The sequence below is a fragment of the Oryctolagus cuniculus genome, chromosome 16 (genome assembly GCF_051225735.1).
Source record: "Oryctolagus cuniculus isolate XC-2025 breed Fujian yellow rabbit chromosome 16, ASM5122573v1, whole genome shotgun sequence".
NCBI classification, from domain to species: domain Eukaryota; kingdom Metazoa; phylum Chordata; class Mammalia; order Lagomorpha; family Leporidae; genus Oryctolagus; species Oryctolagus cuniculus.
In genome coordinates this window covers 76,456,276-76,483,735 of record NC_142882.1, presented here as the reverse complement: position 1 = coordinate 76,483,735, position 27,460 = coordinate 76,456,276, and the positions used below count along the sequence as shown (strand labels likewise).

Here is a 27,460-nt window from a genome sequence, read left to right as displayed (position 1 = left end):
TTCTGCAGAAAGCCTTTTATTTTCTTCCTCACAATACTCAGCCTATAGAGCGACAGCTCATCTCTATGCAATTAAAAAGGATTACTGATGTGGCTCTCAAGGACTTCCATTTATTTACATGACAGGAAGTTTTAGTAAATAGTAAGAAATTAATTATTCAGCTTTATTTGGTGAGATGACTTATAGTTGTGGAAAAATGAATTGCCCTTGTGAATTAGTGCAAACTGAAGTATGAGAGGAAAGATGCGAGGTGCGGGGACCTCGTGAAGGCCACAAAGCCACACACCCATTAACCCACTACTCGCCGTCCCTCACCCCGTGTACAAACCCCCTTATGTGTCCCAGGCTCTCCTTCCTGGCATGTCGTTTTTCTCATCACCTCACCTGGAAAGCTGTCACCTTCAATTCTTCAAGCTCCCTCCCCTCGAGAGTAAACCAGTCAGCAGAGCAGCTCCCCTGGGGCTTTCAAAGGTCCCTCCTATGCATCTCTCCCATCACTGGCCCGCTGGCTCAGGGCCTCCTCGGACCTCTGTGGTCCACCTTGCACTTGCCAGGAGTCACCTTTCAGAATCACAGATCTGACCTCTGCCTCGTCACACAAGACCCATGCGCCATGCAGGGCCTCATGACCCTGCAGGAGCTGCTCTCAGGCCTGCCCGACACACCTTCCACAAACAGAACCAGGCCTCCCAACCGAAACTCAGCTATGAGACTTGGCTTATCCTACCTGGCAGGATAAGTGATTGTCAGCACGCCTGCCTTCTCCCTACCTTTGCCAGGGAAAGACGCTCTGTCCCGATTACGCCTACCCCACGCATGCCGCTGGGGGGGATGCTTTAGATACAGTGGCACTCTAGCTACAGACATTGTCATCAGCGATGGGTATTCCATAAAACCAGCTGAATGAACAAATCATGATCTATCGAACAAAAAGGGGTTCTCTGTGCGAGTGTCTCCAATTCAGGAGGAAGGAAGAAACCAACTGTTAAACACCCTGGAGTGAAAAACGACCACAGTGTGTATTCAATTGAAAGTGAATGAACACGGATGCCTTTGAATTGCTAGACCCATTGCTAAAGCTATCGGTAGCCAAGATTACTCTCAACAATAGTGGAAGGTATCTTCAGTTATTTACCATTTCCCCTAGTTTAAAACTCTGAGTTTTAAAGATCTTCAGACCATTATACCAAAAACAGCATCGTGTTCCCTGGCCACCCATATTATCAGAAAGCAGGAGGCCAGAAAGGCAAAACCAGCCTGCCTGGGGGGCCAACTTGGAAACAGGGGCTCCCTGGGGGCTGGGGGCTGGAGCCGCAGCTGCGGGACAGTGCAAGTGGCTGTGAGGACAGTGTCACTCCGCACTCCGGCCAGCACTTCCGCCCCTCCACGCTTACTAGCAGGGATCCCTCCATTGGGTAGGAAGAAAGTTTTTTTTTTTTTTTTAACCTTGTTGATGATTAGCTTGAGAATACACATCTAGTAGCTCATAATGACTGGGGATGTTAAAATTCCAGTGGAACGAGAAGCTAGATCCATGCAGTTCTTGAAGGAGAAGGCCAGAGTGAAAACAGTGGGTGAGGCGGCTCCCCCGCTTTCAAGTGGCTTACTGAGGCAGCAAAGTGTCTGAGTCCTGGCCGCTTCTTCCTCTTGGGGACCAAACGAAGCTTCTGCCTTGACTGATACAGCAGCCACAACGGCGTATTACGCCTCAGACACAGTTGGGAAACTGTTCACAGGAATGACTTTACAAATGGCACCGCCACCCTATACGGTACCGCCGTTAACCTCATGGGACAGGAGGCAGAAGAGCTGCAATGCCAACCTCCCGCCCGCCCGTGATGCACCTCGCGCTTTATCCTGGATAATGGTGACAGAAATTTAACTGAAATATATATTTGACACTTGGGAATCTGAAGAGCTACGGGAAAGACAAGAACTGTTCTGTTTTGCTGTTATCTGTTTTTATGGGAGAAGAATAAACTTCCCAAGGTTTTCCACGAAAGGCGAATGCCGAGGCAGTCAGGGCATCGGAACTGCCTTCCTAAGCCACAGCTACACGAAGGGGAGACCCGATCTAAAGGCCTTCTCCCGCCTTCGCTCTTTCTCAGAGCCCCCAAGAGCTGCAGGCAGAGGAAGAGTTAATGACGCTCCTGAGAGCCGACACTCGGACAACCTCATGAAGACGTGAGTGAGGAGCGTGCCATCTGTGAACAGAATGGCCACGGCACGTGACGTAACACAAAGCTCTCAAGGAAAACCTAATGCACACGCAGGGCCACCAAGAGTCTGACGCTTTCTAGGTCTGAACCCAGGAGGCAGCAAAAGGACTGGGAGCTTCCCCAAATGCGGGGACCAGACGGGGAAGTAACTGACCCGTGTAGGGGCTGGACGGCAATGGAGACGCAGCCGTGACACTCAAGTGTCACAGGTTAAAAGACTACGAGTTTCGAAAAATCCAGACTAGTCTTGATATTTATATTAAAAACACAACCCGTGGAGAGAAGCTCCGGGGTCAGGTATTCGGCACAACGCACAGAAGTATTTAACCAACAGACCATCCAGCAATGAAAGGGGCCACTTGCAAAGTAGCAGGTTCTCCGTCACCAGAAATACCTTTCCAAGCAAGGAGCGCGTGCTGCGGGCTTGTTTGAAGAGAGGGTGACGTGATGACGCTGACACTGGGGCGTCAGCACCAGGGAGGGGTAGATGCGCCAGCATCGTGGCACGACCGCCTCCTGGGGGAGCTCAGCTAATGACGTCTGTATCCTGGGGCCCAGGTGTCCTCTACACAGGCCCACCACCACCGGCTGTACAGGGCTGTAAAACACAGAGGCCACACCAGACAGCCATTTAATAAATGGCAGCTTGATTCCTGCGGGGGTGAAAGGTTTCAAATCCTCTGAGGTCTCATCCAGGCAAGAGCAGCTGTTCTGCTGAGTCATTCTGGACAGCTGTTCTGCTGAGTCATTCTGGACTAGCCACAGGAGTGCTCACCCAGCACCAGGCAGGATGGAGAGGTAGCAGCTGAGGGCCTGCACCCTGACTGCGGGCCAGCAGGCAGGTAAGTCTTAAGTGACACTCACCAGCTGCACTTTAGGAGGCACCCGAAGCTCGGGCAGGGTTAGCAGCACGCAGCTAAGAAGCGGCAGAGTTGAGATCTGTGCAAGGCGCCACCGGCTCCACTCCTCACACTGCCCTGGGCGAAAGCTTAAGGAAGAGAATGCTAGGGAGATGTGGACAAAGCTTTGAGGACGACTTGAATGTAAAAATGGAGTGAGCTATATTTCAAAGAATTCTCTTAGATGTCGGGGGAGACAGGAGACTCCACCCCGAAGGAAGACACCTCAGGGGAGAGAGACGAGGTGGCCAACCACAATGAGCAACCCGCAGCGAGGTGAGTCGAGGTTGCAAACAGAAGTTAAGCCCTGTACGGAAGAGAGCTAGAGGCACAGGTAGAAAGGGGATCTGAAAGTTCAGGCACACGGATTTTAGGGAAAACAAATCCAGAAGACCAGCATTCACCTGTGTTCCCAACAGGGTGCTGTGCTGCCCTGCTTGCTCTCCTTGACCTCCTAACCACCTCGTGAGCCGGGCCTTACCAACACCTCCACACGCAGCCAGAGGGGGGCGTGGCGGCGGTGGTGCCTGCTGAGCCACAGGTGGTACCTATACAGACCCGCCTCCTGCCCGTACAGGGAGGTCTACCACGAACCAGGAGAGAAAACACGCACGCTGTAGAACCAGATGAGATCACCCCATCGTGCCTCCAGAGGGCAGGGGCACAGCCCACATCAAGCTGATAGCAAAGGAAGTACAGGGCATGAAACAGAGGGCCCGAGGCTGCGTGGCAGACGCAGAGGGCTGCAAAGGCACAGGCCTCTGTACCGAGCGCTCCCAGCGCCAGGCAACGGGCGCCAGGGAACTGCCGTGGATGGCGACCCTGGGCAGCAGGTGGGGAGGGCACCCTGGACCCGGGGCCACAAGCTCCCAGGGCGAGGCGCTCCATGGCCGTCTCTAGGGCAGTTCCGCTCGGGCCCAGCTCCTCTTCCCTGTTTGTAGTGAGCTGCTCTGTCCCCTCTGTACTGGCGCGTGATGATTAACAGAATAGACTTCCATGGCAGCAGTCTGCAACTGCTTCAACACGCCCCGTTCAGACTGCTGCAGGGAAACATGGAGCACCTAAGAATCGCTAGCTGTACAGAAATCAACATGTAGAGGGGTTATGCCGCATTAGGTCTAGCATTTATGCTTCTAATAGTTTCAGGCCTGTCATTTCCTTAATAATCCAGTGGGCAATTTTGAATGTAAAAACCCCTCTCTACCTGTACTCAGACGTGCAAGCGTGTTCCCTGAGAACAATCTATCAGTAACCACAACAACAAAACAACCACAACAACAAAACGGACCCTAAAAACCAGCAGCACATCCTATTACAAAGGCAAGAACATTAACCAAAAAAACTCCAGATGATCTGCACCGTTCACCATCCTGAAATCCAGAATTTTAGTAAGGAAGTAAGGAAATGACTCAGATGAATTACTCCTTGGAGGTGACGGTCAGAACTGGGGCCGGGTGCAGGTAACTGTTTACAAGGAAAGGAACACAGATGTATAGAGAATACGGCATGCCCGGCGTTGGCGTTGTGGCCCAGCAGGTTCAGTCACGACCTGCAACGCCAGCATCCCATGTGAGGGCCAATTCGGGTCCCAGCTGCTCTCCTTCCAATCCACCTTTCTGCTAATGCACCTGGGAAAGCAGCAGAGGATGGCCCAAGTACTGGGCCTCTGCCACCCTCGTAGGAGACCCAGAAGGAGTTCCTGCCTTCAGCCTGGCCCAACCCCAGTGGAGTAAACCAGATGGAAGATCGACACCCCTCTCCCCGGTCTCTCCCTCTCTGTAACAGCCTTTCAAATAAATAAACAAACTCTTGAAAAAAAGGCATCAGATTTAGCACAATTTTAAACAATTTTTTTTTTACATAACAAACCTGTATACTGTTTAATACTAGGCACCCACTTTGTTTGCATAATCTTATACTAATTTAGAGGGAAAATATTCAAACTAAAACAAAGATTCACATAGTTTTAAATCGAGTAAACGTGGAGCTCAGCTGTGCTCCCCCACTGGCCAAGCTGAGTCCAGGGAGGGGCGTCCCCCCAGTGCCCAGAGAGGGGCCTCGGATCACGTCTCCAGCGACGACAGTGCGTGTGGCTCGGCGTGCACAGCCTCCCCCTGGCGGAACCAAGTGCAGAGCTTCTCCATTGCTACCTCCCTGTTCCCCGGATTTCATGTGGCACTTGCCAGGGGGGTCACAGCCGGGGAGGTGCTGTACGGAGCGCTCACCGTGAGGCGGGCGCCGCGGTAAAAGCCTGCACGTCGGGCTTTTCGACAGAACAGCAAGCTGAACAGCGCCCTGCACACAGCAGCGCAGTGCATCCTCCCCTCTGCCTGGGAGCACAAAGTGTGTGATGCAAACCGAACACGTCCTGCATTTGACTGTCCCTGTGCCGGATCACCTCGCCTCTGGTCACCATCGCCTGACCAGCAACGGCTGCCATTTGGACACAAAAACAGAGCCTGCCCTACTGGAAGGGCTGTCAGCTACTTCATTTTAGAGCAAACATCAAGTGATGCTGTCTTTAAGGTCTAATTTATTTTTATTTGAAAGGTAGAATGAGAAAGAGAGAGACAGAGCAAGAGAGCGAGAGAGAGCGAGCGAGAGAGAGGTCTTCCATCATCTGGTCCTCTTCCCAAATGGCTGTAACAACCACTGCTGGGCCAGGCGGAAGCCAGGAACCAGGAGCTGTGCAGCCAGCTGGGGACCAAACCAGTGGATGGAAGAACTCTTGCTCCTTCCCCCTCCCTCTCGGCCACTTTGCCTTTAAAATAAGTAAATATTTAAAAACAACAACACCAACAACAGATTTTTCCTTATACCAGTATGCCATGACAAATACAGCAGCACACCCTATGAAAGGTGACGGCCGAGCCAAGACCACAGCTGACCCGCAGTGGTGACGCTCGGGCGGCCACAGTGACAGGCAGCAAACACCAGTACCCGTGAGAGCACATTCCCAGTGCTCTATGGTCCAGGGCTCAGAACCTGAATAACCAAACTGTCTTCCTCTTTATACGGAAAAGATTCGGGCTGATCTCTACAGCACATCTAATCTGGGTTGACCCCCTACACCAAGATATTGGTCCATCTCAGTTAACAAAAAGAACCAAAATTGTTCAGTTGCATTAGTCGTGGGAGTATGCTCTGTCATTCGACAGACAGAGTTGTACAAGACTCACGCTAACTCAGGACAGAGGTTCTCACAATACAAACAGGCGGTCGAGGGAACCAGACACAGCTCCCACCCCCAGCTCTGTCAACCATGTTTTCCCCTCTCTGGAGTTCATCATCCTCTTTGGACAAAATGAGGACCTGATGAACTTTCAATAACACACTCGTATGCCCTTAAGATCTGGGCTCTCTGTTGGGCCAGGCAATGCCATTCCTAACTATCTGTAGAGAAGATGCGAGAGAGCATTTCTCACAGCACCCCCTCTCAAGGCAGGTTAACAAATGGAATCCCAAACTCAGAATCAGGCCTCCCCACCACTCAGAGCATAGCTGCTTTCCTGATCACTTTCCCCGAAAATGGGGAGGAGAATTCCTTCAAGAAGCCCAAGTCTGTAGGGCCCATCAGTGCCTATCGCAGCAGCAACTCAACTTGGAAAGCTGAGGACAGGAGGCAGAGCTGACTGGACAACGCGTGGCAACAGCTACTGCTTGTACAGCGCTGCGCTGCAGCCCCTCAAGAGCCAGCCCCTCCTCCTCCTGTGTGCCCCACCAACAAAGCCATCATCTCCCCACTCTGCTCAGACCTCCAACTCAGAGGGCCACCAAGAGTTCTGCAAGTCTCCACGTATGAGCTCCCTCAGCCTTGGCAGGCCCACTCCTTTATCACCCCCTGGATCCGTCACCTTAGCCCACCGCCCTCCCTGTCCCCCCACCCCAGGCCACGGCCATCTCACTCCGGGATTGGAAGCAACTGGCCAGACTCCCTCGCCGGGGACATTCTCCGTACAATTCCCAGAGCAATGCTACTGAAACCCACATCTGGTCATGTCTGTCTCTCTGGGCACCGTCAGCCTCAGGATGAAGACCTGAGACCAGTTCCGTGCGTCCTGATGTCCTGAGCTGTGGAGTGGGGACCACGTCTTCCAGTGTGGGCCACCTGGAACATCACAGTTCAGGATGCGACTGGAAAGCGGTTTCTTGGGCCCCATCCAGAACTACTGAGTCAGAGGCTTCCGGGAGAGAGGCGCCCAGGACTCTGCATTGTAAAAGAAACTCCTCAGCTAAGGGTCCTTACACTAAAATCTGAAAATCACCACTAGAGGTTTAGGGAAAGCGAATTCAGTCCCAGCTTTGTGGCCTTTGAAAGTAACTCTTAGGACTGGCGCTACAGAACTTGGCAGAACCAGAGCTTTACTCTGGAGCTAAGAGTAGAGGTTTAGAGGTGGTTGTTGTTATTGTTGTTGTTGTTATTATTATTATTATTATTTTGACAGGCAGAGTGGACAGTGAGAGAGAGAGACAGAGAGAAAGGTCTTCCTTCTGCTGGTTCACCCCCTAAATGACCACTACGGCCGGTGCACTGTGCTGATCTGAAGCCAGGAGCCAGGAGCCAGGTGTTTCCCATGCAGGTGCAGGGCCCAAGCACTTGGGCCATCGTCCACTGCACTCCCAGGCCACAGCAGAGAGCTGGACTGGAAGAGGAGCAACCAGGACAGAATCCGGCACCCTGACCGGAACTAGAACCCGGAGTCCGGTGCCGCAGGTGGAGGATTAGCCTAGTGAGCTGCGGCGCCAGCCAGGTTTAGAGATTATTTTAAAACACACATACATACCCTATATAAAACCATACTCACATGCACATATACACATCCATGACCTGGGAAGCAGAGATGATAGGACGCAACATACAAAGACAGCAGTAGACACAACAGTATAAATGAAGGGGTAACAGAAGTGGGGCCCCACTCTCTTGAAATCCTTCCTTACTAACAAGGAACAAGATGACAGGAAGAAGGAGGCTTTGTGTCCCTGCTCCTTGCGTCATTATAAATTATTTCCAGGCAAAGTACAAGAAGGCAAGTCTGGTTCAAAGAAGATCGCCTTGCCACTTCATGAATTTTATAGCCAAAGGTGGAAAATTACACCACAGCTCACCATGTAAGTGATGGCCATGAGTGCTGCACCTGCACAGACGAGCACATGGACCGAGGACGACCCGGAGAGACACAGGGTGGCTGAGAGTGGCTCACACATACTCAGACAACTGCACCTTGCCAAGAACGGCAACCACGCGGCTGAATACACGCAAGCCCGTAACACACAAGCTGGCTGGGACCAACAAGAGCTCTCTGTAGGGACCCTCAGGGGCGCAGGGCAGCGTGGTCTCTACCGTCTGCTCGGGCCCCCAGAAGCCGCCAGCATGGCTCTGCTGTCCTGATGGCTGCCCCCCTCCTCAGCAGGCAGCAGGTTGCCGCACACCTGGGGCAGGCAGAGCTTCCACTCCTCACGCAGCCAGGCGTCTGCGGGCACAACCTTGGCGCTGGGCAGGGAGCCGGAGCCTGGGCTTCTGAGCCCTGCCGAGAGCAGAAAGGAGCGTGGGTGCCTGACAACGCGAGGGCCTCCAACACCGGAGGCTGAACCCACACGGATCTCTAGGAAGCCACCTGCATCCAGAAGACAGCCCCAGAGAAGCAAAGAACCTGAAGCAGAGATTTTAAGCTCTACTTGCATTTGGAAAAGGTCCAAAGGAAGTAAATGAAAGACTGGCAGTGGTGGGAAGTGACCCGACAGTCACAGCCAAAGTGTCACTCACCAGCATTCACAGAAAGCCTGCCGCCCACCACGCACCCATTCCTTCACGTCTGGTCCACAGTGGGACAGAGAAGCAAGGCCCTGACCACGATCCCTAACTGCTGAGACTACCGTAATCTAAGTTCCATTCTGGCCACACAATCCAGACGGCCCCTGGCAGGCCGCTGTGGGATGTTTCCATTCTCCATGGCAGAAGGGGGTTGGGTTTATGTGAAGCCCCTCCCACTGATGGCAGGACACGTAACAGTAGTCCCTGAGCCATTGCATCCTGCATCTCGAGGGGGCTGTATCCCAGAGGCTCCAGCGAGTGGCTCACAACCGACTGCGTTCAGCATAATTGATACTTGTTCAGAGGGGCAATGCGATCATCCTTACTGTTGCTAACATCCCGTTAAGTCTCAAAGTTAATTAGGCTGTGTTCCATAAAGTCAATTTGAGGCACCCGTCTCAATAGCATTATTGTAATTATTCCTCATCAAAATGAACACCACCTCCTACGGCGTGCCCGTGTCCTGTGTGCACAGCAGCAAAAATCCAACACATTCCACTCTCCACCTGAGTCAGCCAAGTAGGCTTATGTTTACACAGAACGAAAACCGGGTGCAGACAGCAACATGTTTTGTTTTGTTTTGTTTTGTTTTAAAGGAAGAAGAAGAAAATACAAAGGCAGGTTTGAGGCATCTTGTGCTGAGTTTCCAAAGGCCAGGAAAACAGAAGCAGAGTAACATCGCACGACAACAAAGTGCACCTATCACGACGACACCATCAAAAGTCAAAACGAGCAGCAGCCCTTGAAGCGGCTCCACGGCCTACACGCTGGTGAAGACCACACGATGTTTCCTGAGTGCAAGCCCACAGGGAGGGCACGCTCCCTCCACCTGCACCCCTGCAGCGCTGTGCGTCAAGCCCTCCGCGGAAGACCCTGGCCAGGTCTGGGGCACGCAGGAGAACCAGAGGTACCACGGCACCCACTTAAGACATTTCCAGTACCGAACGCCTAAAGGTGACTTCCCCAGCGATTCTCTCCTCAAGACCCAGAACTTAAATAAACCAAATGAACACTCCCTTAAATGAGTCTTCCTGATGTTAGACTGAAAAAAGAAAAATGTAATTGCTAGAGAAACAAAACAAATGCACAAAACTCCAAGTGCAAGTGGTTTGTCACAGAGACTGGCAGATCCCAGGTGTTGACACCGCTGCTTGCTACATGTCAGTATCACAATGAAACCTTCTCAAAAGGACAGTTCCGAGGAAAAGGGAAATGCAGTCACCTTCTTTGAAATACCCTCCTGCAGGTATCACCGGTGGCCAGATGATAACTCACATGGGGGAGGGAGTGGGCAGCGGAGAGAGGTCCAGAGAGACGGGGCCAGGAAACGGGCACTCAGCAATGCAGACAACCCCCAGAGTTCAACCTTGGGGAGCAGGTGCCTTTGGGACAGTGGTTCTTAGACGGGGTGCACACTAGACGCCTGAGAAGCTTCAACCACCCAACCCCGGCTGTGCCCCGACCCCTTGTCACTTCCACTCTCTGAACACAGGCCCCAGGCAACAACAGCCTTGAAGAGCTTTCCCACGTTTCCAAACCGCACCTGTGCCTGAAGCCCCTCGCCTCTAGGAGGAAGAGTGCTGTTAACACACTGCCGGCAACCAGCAGTGGAGCAAAATCCCAAAGTTCAAGTTCACATTTGGCCCTGCCCGATCCACCTGGTACCCTAAGGCCTCGACGCGTATTCCCTTCCAACATTCAAGTCAAGATTGCGGTCTTTTTACACCCAACGTGATGCCAGGTTGCCTTAACTTGGTTACTCTTTTCAGCTTGTTAAGAAGTAGACCCACCAGTAAAAACTGAGTGAACTCCGCGTAAGTCAGGTGTCTTTTTCTTTCTTTTCCAAAATGTAGTTGCACAAATTCTGAATCCCAGTTAAATGGAATATGCTGATGAATGGTGGTCTGTCCAAAAACTTGCTTCACGTCCTCTAAAGAGAGAAAAGAAAGGTTGATGAAACACAGCAAGTCAGGTTCTTCTTTATAAAGTCCATTACATGGACATTGCTATTTCTTATTAAAAAAAAAAAGTCACTCAATTTTAAACACACACAGAGACTATAAAACTATGGCAGAAATAAAAGTTGGAATTCTCATGACATCAGCCAGGAAATCAAAGAATCCCACCAAGCCAATAAAATAAAGGAAGGAAAGAATCAAGAACTCACACGCACTGAAGGCAACAGGGAACCAGCATAAAGGAGCTACAACTATTATCATCTCATTTGTTTCATTTTTTAGGTAAAGGGCACTGAATTTACCCTTTTTTTATTTTTATTTGAAAGTCAGAGTTACACAGAGAGAAAAAGAAAGGCAGAGAGAGAGGTCTTCCATCTGCTGGTTCACTCCCCAATAAGCCACAAAGGCCGCCTCCACTGCTTTCCAGGCCATAGCAGAGAGCTGGATCAGAAGTAGAGCAGCCGGGACTCGAACCAGCACCCATATGGGATGCCAGCACTGCAGGTGGTAACTGCAGGAAACTGACAAGGAAAAAATACTGGGGAACACTCACTGCACCAGAGCTTTGCATTCTTATTTATTTGTCTCTCCTGCTCCCCACCAAGGTGTGTGTTTGGAGGGTAGCAGGAACACAAATTATCATTAATGAATTTTGTCCAGGCTTTCATACCATCACACATAGCCATCAAACCTGCTCATTTTTATGAGCAACTGTGCTTGATATCTTTTCTTAAAAAAAAAAAAAAAAGATTTATTGTATTTATTTGAGGGAGGGAGGGAGAGAGAGAGAGAGAGAATCTTCCATCTGCAGGTTTACTCCCCAAATGGCCACAACAACTGGAGCTGGGCCAGGACTAAGCCAGGAGCCTGGAGCTCCACCCCGGTCTCCCACATGAGTGCAGGGGGCCAAGCACTTGGGCCATCTTTTGCTGTTTTCCCAGGTGCAGTGAACTGGATCCAAAGTGAAGCAGCTGGCATTCAAACAGGCACATATACGGGATGCCAGCGTTGCATGCAGGGGCTTAAGCAGCTATGCCACGACACCGGCCCTTTGCCTCTATTAAATTTTTTTTTAAAACAGAAAGAAAGAAAAAGAGAGAGAGCGAGAGCGAGAGAGAGAGAGTGTTCTTAGCCCTGGAAAGGGTGCCAGAACCCCTGGCACATGTTTCTGCTGTTTCCCTCAAATTCCCTACTTCCACCCCCATTACACCCACAAAGCTTTTATTCCAGGCTTTTAAAGTTTCCAGAGACTTTGAAAGTCTCGCCAGGAAGAAGCAGGAGTGCCACCAGCAGCATCAGCAAAAGGCTGGGTGTGTGTTTGCACGGAGAAGGCAATAAAAACCAGAATTACGCTGGGCATAAATTTTATGACAGGTGGCAGAACACCTCAGGCTGGCCCTGAGGAGGACAATAAAACACAGGTTTTACAGTGCAACCTTCAGTTGCTCTGAGCTGATTCTGTCTTCTCTGCTTTTAGGAAAAAGGAGACAGGACAGGGCGTGGGGGAATGAAGTAAAACAACAATGGGGATTAAAGGGCCAGGCTGCGTGGGGTTGGAGAGGAAAGACTCCCAGGGGGTCTGACCAAGAGGTCAAGAAAAAGGAATTAAGAAGATGGAGACTCGTTTCAGTCTCTGAGGAACCAATGAAACGAAATCCCAATGACTTGGACGGCACCCTCCTCACTGTGGCAACCCGACCTTCCTGGGCACTGACCACAGCCCAGTGCTGTTCTGAGGGCTTCATGTGCAGGCCCCTCCGGGGAGGGTCCGGCGAGTCAGTGAGGCCTGTGCCTCCTTTCCAGTCCCAGGCAAAGACTTCTGCATGAAGCAGGCCCGCCAGGGAGTCCACAAGGGGTCCCATAATCTTCTCATCTCCACCAGCAAATTATCTAACAAGAAGGGATGTCTAAATGATAACAAAGATGTATCTACAATTATAAAAATCAGTTTTTATACCGTAAATAAAATCTTACAACTGTGACAAAATTTTGCAGGCACACTGTGTAAGCACAGGGGGCGCTGTGGTTCATCCTCAGTTCACGGGAAGATTCCTTCCGCCCGCCAAGCACTCCGGTGAAAACAAGCTTGGTCAAAAACGAGGGCCTGCTCCTCCCCCTCCCCAACAGTATTCCAGAGGAAGCAGCAGGCAGCATTAGCCAGAGTTGGTATATGAAACTCATCATAAATTTAATACTTATATGGCCTACAATTGTAAATATATATAAAAACGAGTTTAAGTTGTTAAAAAATCAGTGAAACAACTTAAAAAGGGACTTGACTTAGTCAACAGTCTTATTTTTCCTGTAATGAAAGTAACTGCCGGGGCCGGCACCGTGGCTCACTTGGTTAATCCTCCGCCTGTGGTGCCCACATCCCATATGGGCGCCGGGTTCTAGTCCCGGTTGCTCCTCTTTCAGTCCAGCTCTCTGCTGTGGCCCGGAAGGGCAGTGGAGGATGGCCCAAGTGCTTGGGCTTCTGCACCGCATGGGAGACCAGGAAGAAGCACCTGGCTCCTGCCTTCGGATTGGCGCAGCGGCGGCCGCAGAGGCCATTTGGAGAGCGAACCAACGGAAGGAAGACCTTTCTCTCTCTCTCTCACTGTCTAACTCTGCCTGTCAAATTAAAAAAAAAAAAAAAGAAAGAAAAAGAAAAAAGAAAGTAATTGCCATTTACTATTTACTAGGGGTCACAATGGAATCCAACACTCTGAACCTGAACTCGACAGAGATAGAGCTTTTCCCATCCTATCCCACAGAGCTTGTCTCTGAGATGCAAATGCCCGCCTGAAGTACTGCAGTCTGGAGCTGTATGTTACCCTTAAGACATCTCTCAACTCTGAAATCTGACAATCCTATAAACATGTGCTATTGAAAATGATTTGTTTGAAGAAAGACTTCTCTACGGAGAATGTAAATACATGCGTGTACATAAGTGTGCTTGTTGCTGTGTGTCTTCCTTTTCTAAATAGGGTATTAGCCCCTCGACAGCACAGGCCTAGGCTTCCCGAGTCTCCTACTGTGGCGGGCATGGTCTAAGGAGCAGAGCAACTGTCTGCCAGGTAGTGCTGGAGTCCCAATGAGTCCCAACCGGACAGTGCAAACAGGGCCGCAGATTAAGGGGGCTGGTAGCAGCCTGTGTGGCACTAGTGTCCCGTACCGAGAAGCTGTTTCAGCAACCATTCCCTAACGGAATTAGCAGTCCTGCCTATGAAACCCCCCGCCCCACTCTTGGGCTGATTTAAATCTGTGGAGGAGCTGACAATTCAGCATTTCAACAGCACCCCAGGTTCTTCCAATGCAATAGCCCAGACCTCTCTTAAAGAAAACAAAACCAACAAAAAACGGTCTTAACAAGTTATAGAAGGGTTATAATCACTCCTTTCCTGATATTTAACCCTCCTGAAATAAGCAAAAAGTGCAAAGAAGAGGGAAGGGCAGAGACTGAGTCAGGCAGGGTAAGGCAGTGATGTGTGCTGTGACACAGCAGACCCAGGAGGCGCCCTAGCCGCCCTATTGTACAAACCCAGGGGCTGACACTCACTCCACGGTCCACGAGGCTGGCGGCCCTGGAGTTGGGCAGTGTATGAACCCGACTCTTAGAGTGCGGCTCCCATGGCCAGCTTCTTGGCTGTCCGCACACACCTGTCACTGTAGGAATTCCTCGGCTAGCCAGCTACCTACTCCTAAGCAGCACAGCTGATGCGCACCGAGGCAGGTCCTGCAGGAAGGAGGATGGCAGGAGGTCTGTCGGGAGACATACTTCTGCAGCAGGTCCAAACAGCTCTGCTGTCCGAGCACGAAGCTGCAGGGTGTCCTCGTGGCCAGGACACAGAGGCTTAAGGAGAGGCAATGGTGGTTCGGGAGAGAAAGACTTCGGGGAGACAGTCCGACGTGATCTGGGCCCCAAAGGCTGCTGGAGTGATAATGAGATGGAACCCTGGGAGGAGTTTTTTGACAGAGAGTGACAGCACAAAGAAAGCAAGCCAAGGGTTCTGTCGCAGTGCTCTGGCCAGTCACCCGGGACACGACAGGTCCTGCTCCGGGTAGTCGCAGGCATCAGCAGTACCTGTCACAGCAGAGATCGCCGCTTGTGACCCTCCAGGACTTAAGACTGTGTTTATGGTGGAGTGTCGCTCCCCCTCTTCGTGGAGGAACGACACAGGACCCTGCGCTGTTCTTTCGTCTGCTCGGCCCTCCCCAGGTTTGCTGCTGGTTCTTCCCGGGTTGGCTACTATCCCTTCCACCTCCGTGGAAGGGCAGTTCCCCCTGGCCACATTCCCCACTTCCGCAGGGGAGCGGCACACCGCCGGCCGGCTTTCTCGGGGGCTGCACGGGTTCCCTTAGATGTTCCCCATAGATGTTCCCGGTGCATGCCGTCTCTCTCCTCCTTTATAGTCCTCCTCCGCCAATCCTAACTCGGCTGCCCACACGCCGAGTACGCTGCTCTCCAATCAGGAGCAAGTCCTACAGTTTATCAGTTGAACTGGAGGCAGCTGTGCGGAAGCTGTTTACTTCTCTCCCAGCGCCATATTGTGGGAGAGCAGATGCATAGAATAAGTCTTAATTCCAGTAACTCAGTCTAGTCCGGGTTGCTCCCCACAGTGGAGAAAAGTTCGCTGTGGGGAGAAGAGTTGGTCATGGGGCTCTGCAGGGAAAAGGAAAAGGGAAAGGAAATGGAAAAGGAAAAAGAAAAAGGAGGGAAAAAAAAGGCCTGGTGTGGGTGTTGCTAACCAGCTGGCATAATTTCCACTAACAGGACCGTGTAGTCCGATGTAGGAACGCCAAGCCGTCCTCACTGGACAAACCAGAAGATACGCAAGAGATGGAAAGAGTGTTGTTGGTAAAGGATACTTACCAGGATTTCTATTCATTTTCACACCTAATAAATTCTTTAAAAGAAACTAAAATGCTAAACCTTGCCACTCTGGAAAACTAACACATTTTCTCCAAAACTGTTTTATAAGCTCACAAGTCTCTGAATATTTCACTCTGCTCTAAAAGGCATTCTAGGGCATCTGATTTTCTGAAATGTTTGGTCTCTACATTTTCCTGCAGGTTCATTCACAGAAACAACGTCTACAAACCCAACCATCACAGTGCCTTCCTAGCATTTCTCTCTTACTCTGGAAGGCATTAAATTAGGGTATTAACTCAGGCTAACGTTCTTTTCTCCTTTTACTAGGTACAAATAGCTCCCCCCCCCCCTTTTTTTTACCTAGTACTTATTTATTTAAAAGGAAGAGGTACAGACAGAAAGGCAGAACTAGGGGTGGCACAGTGGCGCAGTAGGTTAATCCTCCACCTGCAGTGCCGGCGTCCCATATGGGCGCCGGTTCTAGTCCCAGCTGCTTCTCTTCCAATCTGGCTCTCTGCTGTGGCCTGGGAAAGCACTGGAAGATGGTCCAAATCCTTGGGCCCTGCACCTGCATGGGAGACCGGGAAGAGGCACCTGGCTCCTGGCTTCGGATCGGCGCAGCTCCAGCTGTTGCAGCCATTTGGGGAGTGAACCAATAGAAGGAAGACCTTTCTGTCTCTCTCTCTCTCAGTGTCTGTAACTCTACCTCTCAAATAAATAAATAAAATCTTTAAAAAAAAAAAAAAAGAAAAGAAAAGAAAGGCAGAGACAGAAACAGAGAGATCTTCCACCTGCTGGTTCATACTGCAAATGCCATAACAGCTGGGCCAGGCTGAAGCCAGGAACCTGGAACTCCAGGTCTCCCACAGGGGCAGCAGGGACAGAAGTACTCGGACCATCCCCCACTGCCTTCCCAGAAACACAGCAAGAAGCTGGATTGGAATCGGGGCAGCCAGAACTTGAACCGGGGCTCCGATACGGGACGCTGGCATCACAGATGGCAGCACAACACCGGCCCACAAAAGCTTCCTCACTTAACATCTGACTAGCACTTCCCCGTGACTTACAAGGCAATGCAAGGTCAAAGTACTCTCACCCTACAGCTGCAAAAATCAGCAACCAAAACCAAAGTGATGCTCAAGTCCAGCTGCTCCAGACCCTGGCTCTCATGGGCAATTCCCAAAGCTTTACGACGACGCGAGGCCCTTCCATACCTTGGCCTTTCCAAACTAAAAAGCTAAAAGGCTTTCAAAGAAGCACCACGTGACCGGCTCATCACTGCTTTACCAAGAACTGCAAGGAAGTCTCTCCTGGTCTAAAACCCAAGGTCTTACAATCCTCCTGCCAGATGGGGGGAGGGAGAGGGGGTGGCGAGGCATGGAGACAAAGAGCGACACTGAACTCGCCAAGAATGTGAATGCTGTGCCAGGCACGTCTTCTGGATCTATAAAGTCGAATTCTTCTCAGCACGGCCATTTCTCTTGAAAATGAAAACAAATTAAGATGCTCATCTCTTAAACTATAATCATTGTTGTTTCAGTCTAGGACAAACAAGCTATGTTTGGAAGACGCATTGCTCCCATAAGATCACAAGGCAACGGTGATACCGTTTAAAGCAAGATCTCACCAACGAAGTTTAAAAAGAAACCCTCTGGCTTCAGCTAGGGTACTCTGCTTTCTCCACAAACATGCCAGCTTAAGTCGGCTGTACTTTTTTATATAGAAGACAATTACAAAGTGGCAATTGTTTTTTGTCTAATGATAAATTCAAAAAGTAAACTGATTTCTCCCCAATTTAACAAATTTCCCAAGCTCCAGAGAATGCCTGTATTGGAAACAACTGAGACTTCTGAAGGCTGTCACAGATGACAGGTCCTATACATAGAAAGTCCTAAGGGACCCACAGAAATACTATTATAAGAAGCCAATGAGGCCGGCGCCGCGGCTCACTAGGCTAATCCTCCGCCTAGCGGCGCCGGCACACCGGGTTCTAGTCCCGGTTGGGGCGCCAGATTCTGTCCCGGTTGCCCCTCTTCCAGGCCAGCTCTCTGCTGTGGCCAGGGAGTGCAGTGGAGGATGGCCCAGGTGCTTGGGCCCTGCACCCCATGGGAGACCAGGATGAGCACCTGGCTCCTGCCTTTGGATAGGTGCGGTGTGCCAGCCGCAGCGCACCAGCTGTGGCAGCCATTGGAGGGTGAACCAACGGCAAAGGAAGACCTCTCTCTCTGTCTCTCTCTCACTATCCACTCTGCCTGTCAAAAAAAAAAAAAAAAAAAAAAAAAAAAGCCAATGAGACCAGCAAGGCTGGAAGACATAAGGTCAATAAGGTCAGTACAGAAAAATCAATTTTACTTCCATACATTTGAAATAGGCTACCCTAAAACAAAATAAAGGACACTATTCTGTTCATAATGGCCTCAAAAAATTAAAGTGCTTAGGGTAAATTCAACAAAAGATGCACAAAATCTATACACTAAAAACCATAAAACATTGCTGAAAAGAAATTAAAGGGGCCAGTGTGTGGCCTAGCATGTTAAGCAGGCACCCATGACGCCACATCCCATGAGTGAGGGTTTGAGTTCCAGCTGCTCCACTTACTCTCCACTTCTTGTTTATGCACCTGGGAAAGCAGCAGAGGAAGCCCAGGTGCCTGGGTTCCCGCTACCCACACGGGAGACCTGGATGGGGTCCCAGGCTTCTGGCTTTAGCTTGGCCCAGAGGTTGCAGCCATTTGCACGGTAAACCAGGGGATATGGGATCTCTCTGTATGTCTCCTCTCTCTGTAACTCTGCCTTTCAAATAAGTAAGTCTTAAAAAGGAATTAAAGACGACTTAAGTAAGTGGAAAAACATCCGATATTCATAGATTAGAAGAGTTAGTATTATCAAGACGGCAACAACTTGCCAAAATTCAACTTAAAATGGCAATATTCCCCCAAAGTAATCTACTGATCACCGTAATCCCCATCAAACACTCAGCTGGACTTTGCAGAAACTGACAAGCTGACACTACAGTTCATCTAAAAATTCAAGAGATCTAAACAAACCAACACAATCTTGAAAAAAGAAGAACAAAGTTGGATTTCAAGCTTTACACAACGCCAGTAATCGCAATTGTGTGGTACAGCACATCGGATCAACAACCAAATTAGAACAGAATCAGTTACAATTAGAAGGGAATTCAGAGGCCAGAAATAAACTCATACATGTATGGGCAACAGATTGCTAACAAAGACGACAAGATAATTCAATAGGAAAAGACTATTTTACCCAACAGATGGTGCTGGGACAACTGGATACCCATAAATGAACATCCATAAATGAATGAAGTTGGACTCTCATCTCACAGCATTTGCAAAAATTAACTAACCGTGAATCTACACCTACAGGTAAGGCTAAAAGCTTGAATACTTTTAGGAGAAAATATAGATATAATTTTCAGAAAACTAAAGACAGCAATACAGGCATAATCTTTTAAACCTTAGATTAGGAAGTAATTTACTAGACATGACATCAAAGACAAATGCAGTAAAGGAGAAAAAACAGGCAAATTTGACTTTATCAAAATTAAAAACTTTTGTGTTCATTAAAAGTGAAAAGACAGCCCACAGAGTGGGGGGAAATTTTTGCAAATCACATATCCAATAAGGAACTCCAAAATACACAGAGTATTATCATAGCTCAACAATAAAAAGACTAATAATGAAATTAATAAACATGAAACAACCTGAGCAAACTCATTGCAAAGATGACACAAAAAATAGTCAAATGGTGCTGGCGCTGTGGCATAGTGAGTAAGGCCACCGCCTGCAGTGCTGGCATCCCATATGGATGCGGGTTCAAGTCCTGGCTGCTCCACTTCCAATCCAGCTCCCTGCTATGGTCTGGGAAAGCAGTAGAAGATGGCCCAACTCCTTGGGCCCCTGCCTCCGCCTGTGAGACCTAAAGGAAGCTCCTGGCTCTTGGCTTTGGATCAGTGCAGTTCTGGCCACTGAGGCCAACTGGGGAGTGAACCGTGGATGGAAGACTTCTCTCTCTCTGCCTCTCCTCTCTCTCTGTGTAACTCTATCAAATAAATAAATAAATCTTAAAAAAAAAAAGTCAAATGGACTCATGAGAAGATACTCAACCTCATTAGCCATCTGGGTGCTGAAAATCCAAACCACAATGAGTTAACACTGTCCCAGAGTGGAATACCCACAATCAACAAGAGACGACAGTAAGTGTCAGTGAGGATGTGAAGAAACTGGAACTCCTATGCACTGCTGGTAGGAACATGAAATGGTACAGAATCTTTGAAAATCAGTCTAGCAGATCCTCAAAAAGTTAAACAGAGTGATCCCATGACCCAGCAAAGCCCCTCTCAAGTACACGTAACTTTGAGACATGAAAACATATACCACACAAATATGAACACCAATATTCCTAGCAAAGTCATCAGCACTAACCAAAAAGTGGAAACACTCATATACTCATTGGCTGATAGATGAATAAGTAACCTGTGATACATCCCTACAATGGAGTATTATTCATCAATAAGGAAATGAATAAAAGTGCACGCTCCATACAACCTGGATGAACCCTGAGAACATTATGCTAAGAAAAGAAATCTTAGTCATAATGTCCAATTCCATTTACATGAAATGTCCAGAACATACAGTGTCCATACAGACAAAAAGTAGATTAATGGCTTCCTGGGGCTAGCAGGACTGAAGGTAACAGGGTTAGGGTGTAGCTGCTAAGGTATGGGATTTCCTAGGGGGTGATGAAATGCTCTAACATTAAAAGCAGTGATGACTGAGCAAATCTGTGACTATGCTAAGATCACTACACTACACATTTCAGATGGGCAAATGGGGGACTTACCTCTCAATAAGGCTGCTCTTTAGAAAAAAACCTGGCATTGTCAGAGATTAACCTCTCATTTATGTATAACACCAGGCAAATATCTTACTCAGTTCTGTGGATCTTTAAAAATGGGAATAAGGTCTACCTTAGAGAGCATTCTAGAGCTAAGCGTACCCAGCACAATGGGATAAACATAGTAGGTCATCCTGACTCCAAAACCTCAAGTCTTAATTATAATGAAAATTATTGATGGGGCACAAAATATTTACAAGTGATAACAAAAATTCAGGCACAGTGTAATGTGGAAATACCACAGTTGATATATTTCTCCAAAAGCAATAATTTTCCTCAAATACTTCAAATCCATCCTTCACTGAGTGCATATACTAAAATTTTGAATGAAAAGTGATCAAAAACTAAGTAATTTTCTATTATGTTTCTTAAAGTATGAAATTAAGAAAGATTAAGAACCTCCTCTCTTTACTTTGAAGATCTTTCAGATACTAGAAATATTTAATTGGCAAATTACTTGCACATGCCATTAAGTGGTTAGACTGAGTTTGTTTTTACAAATTCTATGGGCTCTTACTCCTTAACCTCCGCACACTGTAATCTGAAATCATCAAGGTCTTCACTTATGCAAATTTTAACTTTCTACATTTTTGTTTCCATACAGAATAACTGAATTAATGCAGTTTAATTTCTAAAAGATTCACTTTGTGAAGCTGCAAATCAATGAAAACGAGTTTCCCATTAAAATAAAAAAGAGTCATCAGCCTGTATTATTTCAAACACTAAACCAGAATCTCTCTCACGGATCCTACAAGTTCCACCAGCACAATAAACACAAAAAGGACACTTCTGCCCGAGAGAGGCGCGAGCCCTCTGGGAGGTGAAGAGAGCTGCGGCATCTCTAACAGCCCGGCGCCCCGTCCAGCGCCTGCTGAATCCTCAGACAAAGTTGTGGCTTTGCTCGAAGGGAAATAATATTCCTCCCTGCTGGTACGGTTAACAGCAGCTTATATGGCCATCATCTTTTAAGCAGGGAGCAAAAGACAAACTGTTGAATTCACCGAGTTAAATAACATAATGGAGTAAGTGGAGGCAACCCCGTCTCCACTGCCATGCGCTCCAATATCAAGGTTGCCGTTGCAAACCCTTTTGACAAGTGCCTTTTTATATTAATCACAGTGAAGGGTCTGGAGAGGAACGAAGTATTCTGGCTACAATTGAGACTTGCTCGAGGAAGTTCTGGGGAGAAACGGGGCCACTAAGTGCAGCAAAGTGCTTCACGCTAAAATTGAGTTCTCCAATCCTCCCCAGAAACTTTTCTGATTATTATTCTTCACACGTCGTGCAGTGGCCATAAGGCTCTTTCCAGAAATAAGCACGCACACAGCCACACTGAGCCGAGTCTCATGCTCAAGTCATGTAGGTCCGGGTATGCTGAAAGGCAGGATGGTTTTCAAACTCTTCCAGATCTGACTCAGGATGCTATGGATGTCCACAGATCAAGGTCATGGCAGCATCCTGGAAGAACACAGCCCTGTGCGTGCCTGAAGGCAGAGCTGTGCTTCCTATGAAACGCCCTCCTCCGAGAGAGAGGCAACCCTGAACTACACCAGCCACTGTTCACCAGGAGGAGGAACAATGTTCCCGGGGAGGGGAGAGCACATGTGAAACACAGTCCCAGCGCCGTGTCCAGATTTCCAGTCAGAAGGTGCGAGATGAAGCCAGGAAGTCCACTGTAACAAACACCCCAGAGCTATGAAGGTACTTCACAAAGTTTGTAGAAAACAAAATCAAAAGATCAGTTTAATTTAGTGTAAAAAAAAGAAAACTGAGTGCCACGCAGTCTTCTGATAATACATTTTCCATGAACTTTTTGAAGACCCGGGTATTCTAATGAGAACCCGTGCTGTGCTTCATGGATAAGAATCCTTCCTCTTCTAAAACTTGATGGACCCAGGAATGCTTGAGACTGACATGGAACGTAAGTTGGCATTGTGTACGCTGGCTCCCAACACCAACAAAAGGTAAAGGTGGGCAATTAATCACCTATCACGTGCATTAACTACAACAGCAGGGAGGCTGATCTGTCTGCTGGAAAAAGTACTTTGAACTGGGGACCTGAGTCCTCCACAGGATTTCCCGGTCTCGGGAGTGGGCCAGGTGGAGTGGGGTTTGGAAGCACACCGCAGACTGTGGTCCCTCCCAGACGCACAAGCTTGCTTTCATCCTCTGTTGCGTTCGTTCCTGTTAACTTGCATCATCACTAGAGAGGGACACAACCCAAACAGTCCAAAGCTTTGGAATTCGCCGAGCAGTACAAAGAGTCCCACTCCATCCTCTAAATGCGAGTGTAATATCTATATTGTTTAGAAAACCAATTTCCTAAGCTAGTTTCCTTAGACGGATGTTATCAAAAATAATTTTCTTGCCAAAGCATTAACATACATTAACCCTACTTAAATGCTTCAGAGCAGATGTACTACAAGTGTACACCCACAGTGATCCCATATTAGTATAAAACTGCTTTATTTCAATTAAAATGTCTAACTATCCACCCCCAACATATACCTAAACTGTAATTTTCTCCGAGAACTTCCAGTATGCTCTTGATTTTGTTTCCTTTATCAACCTATCAGAGCGAAAACTGCCTTGAAACTGTTGGAAGAAATCAGTCATTAGCAGCAAGATTACAGCAAATTTTCCAATTTGGAAAAACTGTATTTTTATCTCTCTCTTACACTGAAAGAATAATGGTGTAATTTTACTATTTTTAAATGAGCAGTGCAGTTTAAAACAGTCAAATCTTCCCAGGGCTCCGAGCTTCAGGATGGACCGCAGGCGCTCTGTGCTCTGTGCCTTCTTTCCTGTTTACAAGTTCAAGTTCTCCTTCATCTGGTGGTGCTCGCACTCACGTACACAGAGAAACAGGAGCCCCGGCCCAGCGTCTCCCTGCCACGACAGTTTTCTAAAGGACACTTAACCTCCAGGCAGTGGTTAACTAAGGAGTGGCTTCACATGGTTATTGTGATTTACTCTCCAATTGACATTCTTCCACCTTCTCAACAGGCCTGCCTCTTTTTTCCCCCTCTCTATTTTTAAAACGGAGTGATGAAGTAGCAAAAAGTACAATATTTTAGCCATTTGAGCATGGACGATTCTCAAATTATCCCACCAACTGGAAGTGCTCGCTGATACTACCATCTTTCAAAATTGAAGCCATTATGGTCAATCGTGCAAATCCGTATTTAGCTTTTCGTAAATCGTGGATTTGTGACCCAATGAACTGGAACAGCTTCTGAACGGTCTCTAGGATCTCTGACAAGACGCTCAGGACCAGCGCTCGCCACAATCTCACCAACGTTATTTGCTTTCAAAACTCATTGTTCTGCTTCGGAATTCTTATCATCAACTGGATAGTGAGTGTGCTGAGAAACGCTTGTGCACGTGGGCCTTCCCTCCTCCTGCCACCAATGAAATCTGCTGAGAAGCATGAAGTTTCTTTCGCCACAATAACACATTAGACAGGGTCAATATCAACCAAGAACGTCCCTCAAGGAGTGCCCCTCCGCCATCTTTGTGTTCCACGTCCCCATGCCTTGACAAAGATGGCGGATGAGCTTCCTGGCTTCCGGCGGCCTCTCCGTCCAGCGCTGCCATCGCTCCATCGCTCTCCTTCTCATCTCTGCTGAGTCCGAGGCCTCACCGCCTCGACTGCTCGCTTCCGTGTTTCTAACGCCCATCACTGTCCTGAGGGACAGAGCCTGGCCGTGTCCGGCGTCCCTCTTGTCCAGCCGACCGGAAGGTGCGCCCACTCCGCCACCGTCATGGCCGGCATCCCTGGCCGCAGCCTGACTCGGGGACCAAACACCAACGGCCAGGTCAGAGAAGGAGCTGCCTGAGAAGGAACTGGCTCAGAAATCACCGCAGTTCTGTGGGCTCTGCCGGGCGTGGCACCCGCAAGAGGAGATCCCGTTCAGAGAGCTGCTACGTGTTGGTTTAAACACAGCTAAGCAGGTTCATTCTTTAACCGCAGGACTTCTCAGGGCCTCAGAACACTAAACGTTCTAGGCTTTAGGATTCTCTCACAGAGACAGTCATTTGCACATAATGTTTTTATAGTTTTATTTCAAAGACAGAGAGATGGGGGTGGAGGGGAGAGATATCTCCCATTCACTAAATCACTTCCCAAATGCTGGCAAGGGCCAGGACCGGGCCACCCTGAAGCCAGGAGCCAGGGACTCAATCCATCTGTCCACGTGGGCAGGCAGCAAGCACCGGAGACATCACCGCCTGCCCCCAGGGTGCACAGCAGCAGGAAGCTGCAGTGGGGCTGTGGTAGGCTGCAGGCTTGCAGCTTCAAATTGGTTAGGTTTAGGGCTGGCGCTGTGGCACAGTGGTGCAGTGGGTTAGCACCCTGGTCTGAAGCGCCAGCATCCCATATGGGCACCAGTTCTAGTCCCGGCTGCTCCTCTTCCAATCCATCTCTCTGCTGTGGCCTGGGAAGGCAGTAGAAGATGGCCCACGTCCTTGGGCCCCTGCAACTGCGTGGGAGACCCGGAAAAAGCTCCTGGCTCCTGGCTCCTGGCTCCTGGCTCCTGGTTCCTGGCTTCGGATCGGCACAGCTCCGGCCATTGCAGCCACCTGGGGAGTGAACCATCGGATGGAAGACATTCTCTCTCTCTCTCTCTGCCTCTCCTCTCTCTGTGTAACTCTGATTTTCAAATAAATAAACAAACCTTAAAAAAAAATTGCTTAGGTTTGTGAGCTGGAAGACGACACTTTTACCACGCCCCTGTGTGACCTCATGCCCCTACCTGGCCACACCTGTGCACTGACCGGCCAATCAGGTTAATTAACCACTCCCTTTGGTAGTTGATTCAAAGCCTGGGACACCCTGTGCCTGCCCCTTTTTCCCTTCTTTGGCCTTTTGCCAGTGCAGGGCTTGCTGCGGCCCTGGGCCACTACAGTTTATAATAAAAGGGCAAGGCTGGCACCCAGGCCACATGACAGCTGCTGCAGCGGCCAGCCAGGGCCTCCCGGTGTGACACAGGACACGGTCAAGTTCCATCCACTCTGGGCTTCAGGGAAGTCCGCAGCAGCTTCCTCCCAGAGCTCTCACTAGACAGCCAATCAGAGGGCCCCAACTGTACTTTCCATCACAGTGAGTTCCTCTATGTTATTGTTACAGACGAAGGTCTTCCAACCTGTTTCTTGCTATATGCGATGGGTTGTCCCAAACGTTTTTCTTCTTCAAATATCCAACCAACAGGCATCCAGAAACTCACTAACATTACATTCTCAAGTCACACGCAAAGTGTTCCACAATCAATGTTTTCGATAACAATGCTGGAAGCGTCTTAAATAAAGATATATTCCCACCGGTTCGATTGTCTCTATAAAAAGCTGTTCTTAGCTCTGGCAAATCACCAACTCCTTTGAGAGTCACGCAAAGCTATACAGTTTCTCCCCAGAATAAAAAAGGATCATTTGAACAAAATGACAAAATACAAGAGTACTTAAAAAAATTCATGGAAAATGGACTTGAAAGATGACTCTCTTTCGGAGCAAACATTTTGAAACCCACGTATACATTTCCATCAACTTTTTTTTTTTCTTAAGGATGTATTCATTTGAAAGGAAGAGAAACAGAGACAAAGGAAAAGATCTTCCATCTGCTGGTGTACTCTCCAAACATTCAGCCAGGAATGGGCAAGGCCAAAGCTAGGAGCCAGGAACTCCATCTTGCTTCTTACATAGGTGGCAGGGGCCCAAGTACTTCAGCCATCTTCCACTGCCTGGCCAGGTGCATCAGCAGGAAGGCAGATCAGAAACAGAGCAGCTGGGACTCCAACTGGCACTCTGATATGGTGATGCTGGCAACACAAGTGGTGGCTTAACCCACTATGCCACAATGCCAGCCCCACAAGAACTTTGGAAAGACTCTGTATTACCAACAATTATGACCATTCATGGACTCTGACACTTATCCAGGGCCCCAAAGTTGAGAATTCCTCTCTTTGAAGTTGACTTAAAACTACACACCAGGCCCTGCAACCTATACCATCGCTATCACCGAGATCTGCATGATTAAACCGAGTTTTGTTTATAATAATTTTTAAACTGCACACAAGAATGTTTCATGAAATTCTGTTCATTGCAATAAAAAAGAAGTCAAAGGTAAGGTAAGACACGTGACGGTGTTATGCAAATACAAGTTTTAGATTTAGAGGCTGGCACTGTGATGCTGCAGCTCAAGTCACAGCTTGCAATGGGGGCATATGAGCTCCGGCTCAAGTCCTGGCTGCTCCACTTCCAATCCAGCTCCCTGCTAATGCACCTGGAAAGGCAACAGAAGATGGCTCAAATGCTTGGGCCCTGCCACCTATATGGGAGACCTGGATAGAGTTTCAGGCTCCTGGCTTCAGCCAGTCCTGGCTGTTGTGGCCATTTGGGGAGTAAACTGGCAGATGGAAGATCTCTCCCTGTCTCTCTCTGTAACTCTGCCTTTCAAATAAATAAACAGTTTTTAAAAACTTAGATTTTAACCTAAGGGAGTACTTGCTATAGAGAGGGCACATTTTGAATTTTTAAGGGGTCCAGTTTTAACTTTCTCTAGACACAGGATTCAAACCTCTACCACTAATGAGTTAAGACTATTACTGTACCCTGCAAATATAACAATCAAAGAAATATCAATCAACAGGAATAATTGTCTTAAGTTAGCATCATGGTAAGAGTGATCATGGGTGCAGGGGCCAAATTATTTCAGTTCAACAGTTTCATTAAATACTACCCCCCCCCCACACACACACACATGCATACACTCTGTCTCTCCTTAAAACTCCACTGGAGATGGCT

General features: G+C 48.7%; 1 protein-coding gene across 11 annotated transcripts in view; it reads right to left on the bottom strand.

Moving 5' to 3' along the window:
- SLC25A13 (solute carrier family 25 member 13) overlaps positions 1–27,460 on the bottom strand; it is a 185,855-nt gene that overhangs the window by 70,901 nt on the left and 87,494 nt on the right. For 10 of the 11 annotated variants that reach the window (XR_016222773.1, XR_016222774.1, XM_051852956.3 and 7 more), the window contains one exon: positions 10,721–10,860. Coding sequence is in view for 8 of the 11 variants with exons in the window: in XM_051852956.3 (XP_051708916.3) it covers positions 10,721–10,860 (140 nt within the window). In the remaining 3 variants the exon portion in view is untranslated. Of the gene's footprint in view, positions 1–10,720; positions 10,861–14,429; positions 18,021–27,460 lie in introns of those variants that run through there. The other variant, XM_089315711.1, reaches the window with a different exon arrangement.